Source organism: Austrofundulus limnaeus, unplaced genomic scaffold, assembly GCF_001266775.1.
Source record: "Austrofundulus limnaeus strain Quisiro unplaced genomic scaffold, Austrofundulus_limnaeus-1.0 Scaffold114, whole genome shotgun sequence".
Taxonomy (NCBI): Eukaryota; Metazoa; Chordata; class Actinopteri; order Cyprinodontiformes; family Rivulidae; genus Austrofundulus; species Austrofundulus limnaeus.
In genome coordinates, this window is record NW_013952516.1 from 1143043 (window position 1) to 1146723 (window position 3681).

A 3681-nucleotide genomic window follows, 5' to 3' on the forward strand; every position below is an offset into this window, starting at 1 on the left:
GTTCAATACTTATTTTACCCGCTATATATACATGAGACATTTTACTAACAGACTGACATTGTCAATGGCAAAAACTAAGTTTTACACAAAACTATTAACTCTTCTAATAAAATCTGCCCATTTATCTACGAGAAATTTTGCTAACAGACAAACAGTTGACTTCAAATATGCCAAAAGCATATTTGGCCCTATCAGTCATTCCTCAAGAGTAAATGTTGGGGATTACTCTCAGCCACACACATGATGTGTGTTTTATAACACATGGCTGTAGCAGCCATCTTGAATTTGGTTGACTCTTAAAGCCAATCAGATGTAGATGTACGCCAAATTTCCTGAATGTTTCATTCAAATCCAACCTCTGGTTGATGAGATATCTTACCAACACTACAGACACATACAAATGCATAAACGTTGCTCTCTGCATGTTCGTCTTCGGTCAGAGTGAAAACAAAAGCATGAGAGCAAAGGAGTTTCTAACATTTAAAAGCTTCAGACCGAGGTGGACTCATCCATGTGGGAACATTAACATTTAGACCAGCAGCGTCTCTCTGCCCTCAGAGATGGCTGTCACTCACAGGCGTCACGCCGAAGTGCTGCRTGACATTTAGCTGATCTTTGTGCAAGCAGGGACAAGAGTTACACCTCCAAGGCTTCCAGTGTGACGCCATGTTTCCTTCCTCCATCATGCTCAGGAACGACAGCCTATAGTTTAGTTGTTGTTGAACAAAGTGACTTAAAGTCAACTTAAACCCCAATCAACATCTAGTTTAACTTTTTATTTTAAATCCTCAAACTTCCCTTGTCTTTGTTTCTGCTTTGTTTTCTCTCAGCTCCTGCAGGGAATCTTTCTAAAGTGAAAACCCATTTCTACACAGCTGACATTTCATGAGCGCTCGGGGCCTTTTCTTCTACCTCCGAACACAATTTTAAACTGTTCAACGGAGACATTTTACTGCCCCGCAGCTGCATTTAAAGACAGACGGCTGAAGCCGACAGAGTTTTCGGCGTTTTACCTGATGGACTTTGCGCCGGACGTGTGAAAGACTTCACTTGACACACCCTCTGGTGACGGGACTGGCATATGAGTTCATGCTTGAGTTTTCTTGGGGAGCATGCGTTTAAGGTGACAGGGTCAAAGGTCAAACCTGCTGTTAGCTTTTGAATGTTTGCTTATTTTTTGCCTCATAGGGACAGAAACACCTAAAGGTCTCCGTTTCTTAGAAGGAACCGGACTCGAGCGCCACCAGATGTCAGCGTGTGAGACGTGTGATCGGAAAAAAGCTTTGGAGCTGATCAGAAAGAGCAAAAACGAGATCAAATACAAAGCATTGTTTTAATGCACAAGAGTGGGACAATTACAACCGAGTGCGAACGGAAAAGAAAGAAACTGCAGCAGTGGCGTGAGATGTGTGAGAAAGCTGTAATCTGCTGCAACGTTCAAATAAAAACTAGTAAAAATAAGTGTAAAAATATGAAATGCAAAGTTCAGAATTACACCAAAAGTAGTGGCAAAAATTCCCACATAATGCTGCAATGAGATAATCACATTTCTAAAAGCAGTTTACCACATAATGAGCTTCTTTGCATGTTTTACAACTATATCTGTACCACAGCAACATTATCTTGGTATTGAGCTAAAACCTTAAAATAAACCACAGTTTTTATTGAACTCCAAGTAATAAAAAGGCCCCATGGAGCCAACAGACTGCAGGTGTTAGGAATACAATGCTTAACAGGTAAATGATGATTTTTTTTCCTTTAAAATGTGCGTTTTGATAAAGAGAATGAGTGAAACACTGTGTGGTCTAACAGAAACTAACAAGTGTGAAATATATTTCAAATACATACTCAAAAGTTCCTAAAGAAGATGGATAACAATGGTTAAAATGCCTTTAGATGCTCGGCTGAGAAGATTTCTACCAGGAAGTTGCAGCTGATGATGAAACCAATCTGATACAAGAGTCAAGTGCAAAAGGCTGAAAGCATGTGCCATCAGTTTCAACTCTACAAAATTACAATTTTCAAGTTTTCAAAAGGAAGTCTCTCCATCCTAACGTTTCACAGTCCTACAAACACCGAGCCTTGTCCACCTCCTTCCAGCTGCGTCCTTCATCTGCACAGCAGCTACATGGCCAGCAGGGGGCTCCAAGAGTCTCTTCATTGGCAGGGAACAGCATCAGTACCAGTCACATTCATCATCATCAYCATCAACAACAACAACAACAACAGGTACCGACGCTCTGAGCTACACGTCCGACGTGCGGAGGCCGTCGTCGTCCAGGCTGAAGGGGAAGCTGCAGCCGGTGGGAGGCTGAGGCTGCGAGCAGTGCCGCCGCCTCCGCCCGCTGGCCACATCCGCCGACGCCGTGAGGAGCCCCAGCCCGCTGCCGCCAGGCACCTGAGATGCGCCGGGGCAAGTCGCCGGGGCGGAGAGGGAGTTGGACGAGGAAGACGTGGAGGAGGAGGTGGAGGAGGACGACAGGGAGGGGAGAGTGGTCACCGAGCTGAACGCGCTGTCGTCATCCTCCGTGTCCAGCAGCACGGAGGACGACTCGCACGAGGGAACAGGCGTCCAGGGCTGCCAACCCGGCGCCACGGAGCAGGACTTCACCAGCTGGGGTCTCCGCTCCCTGACGCTTTGAGCACGAGGCGCGCCAGAGGTGTTTTGAGTTTGATAGAGAGACGAGCCGCGTTTGAACACGGCACACTAGAAAGATAAAAGCGGCGGAGTTTTAAAACCAAACCAAAGATTTCCACTTTATGACACGTGGACACAAGGAAGGGAAAAACTAACACGAAGAAGAAGAACAGAGTTACCCTTGGGGGTCCTCGAAATTCCTGGATCTTCATCTCAATGTCCCTGATCCAACCACGCATGTCCTCCGGAGAGTCAGTCTGTGAGGAAAACCACAAAGAAGCATTTTATACTTCAAATAGGACATTTTGTTTATTCTGGTGCAATTATGCAAAGAAAATCTGACTACAAGCCTGAGTCAGCTATTTTTCACCACTTTCACAAAGTCAAAGTTGGAGCAAATAAACAACTTTTGGATGAAAGTAATGGAAAGCCTTAAATTAAGGAATATTTTTAAAAATCTAATATTTCTCACATTTAATTCAATAAATATATAAATGGCTAAAATAAGCACCTGTGTGTGTCCAAGAGTCTCCCTTCTCTTTAYACTATAACGTAWGTCAAACTCAAGGCCTGCAGGCCACATTTGGYCAGTGGGTATTTACCATTTGGCCCAGCAAGTGGCTCTTATGAACCCAACCACAGCCACGGCAGAAACATGGCAGAAGTCACCAGATTCTTCAGGGCACTTTTTATTTTAAAATGTTTCCCAACGGTGGGCTGGAAAGAAGTAAAGTTCCCTGTAAGCTCTGCAACTCTGAACCGTCTCACCACTGGAGCAGTTCAAGCCTGAAACATCGCTTCAGTTTAAAACCAACGTAAACAGTCAGAGGGAGATTCTGCAGACGAGGTTGAGAAGCGTGTTGGGGGGAAAACAAAAGAAAAAATAAGACCGRCTTGTTTTGCTTTATTTGTTAAAAAAAATTAATGTGTTGCCCCTTATTTGAATATAAAACAGGACCTAAAAATGCTCCAAACATCTTTGAATCAGTTAAATTCTGTGCAGAATAAAGAGGTTAAATCAAGAATTCAATGATTTTTTTTTT

General features: G+C 43.7%; 1 protein-coding gene across 2 annotated transcripts in view; it reads right to left on the minus strand.

Moving 5' to 3' along the window:
• Positions 1-1314: 1314 nt before the first annotated feature.
• The window catches only part of LOC106521730 (pleckstrin homology domain-containing family A member 2), a 26297-nt gene continuing 23930 nt past the window's right edge, over positions 1315-3681 (minus strand). Inside the window, exons 11-12 of one of the 2 annotated variants that reach the window (XM_014014423.1) lie at positions 2818-2895; positions 1315-2707 (exon numbers count right to left, since the gene is read on the minus strand). In XM_014014423.1, coding sequence (XP_013869877.1) covers positions 2246-2707; positions 2818-2895 — 540 coding nt within the window. In that variant the 3' untranslated portion in view covers positions 1315-2245. Of the gene's footprint in view, positions 2708-2794; positions 2896-3681 lie in introns of both variants that reach the window. The other variant, XM_014014424.1, reaches the window with a different exon arrangement.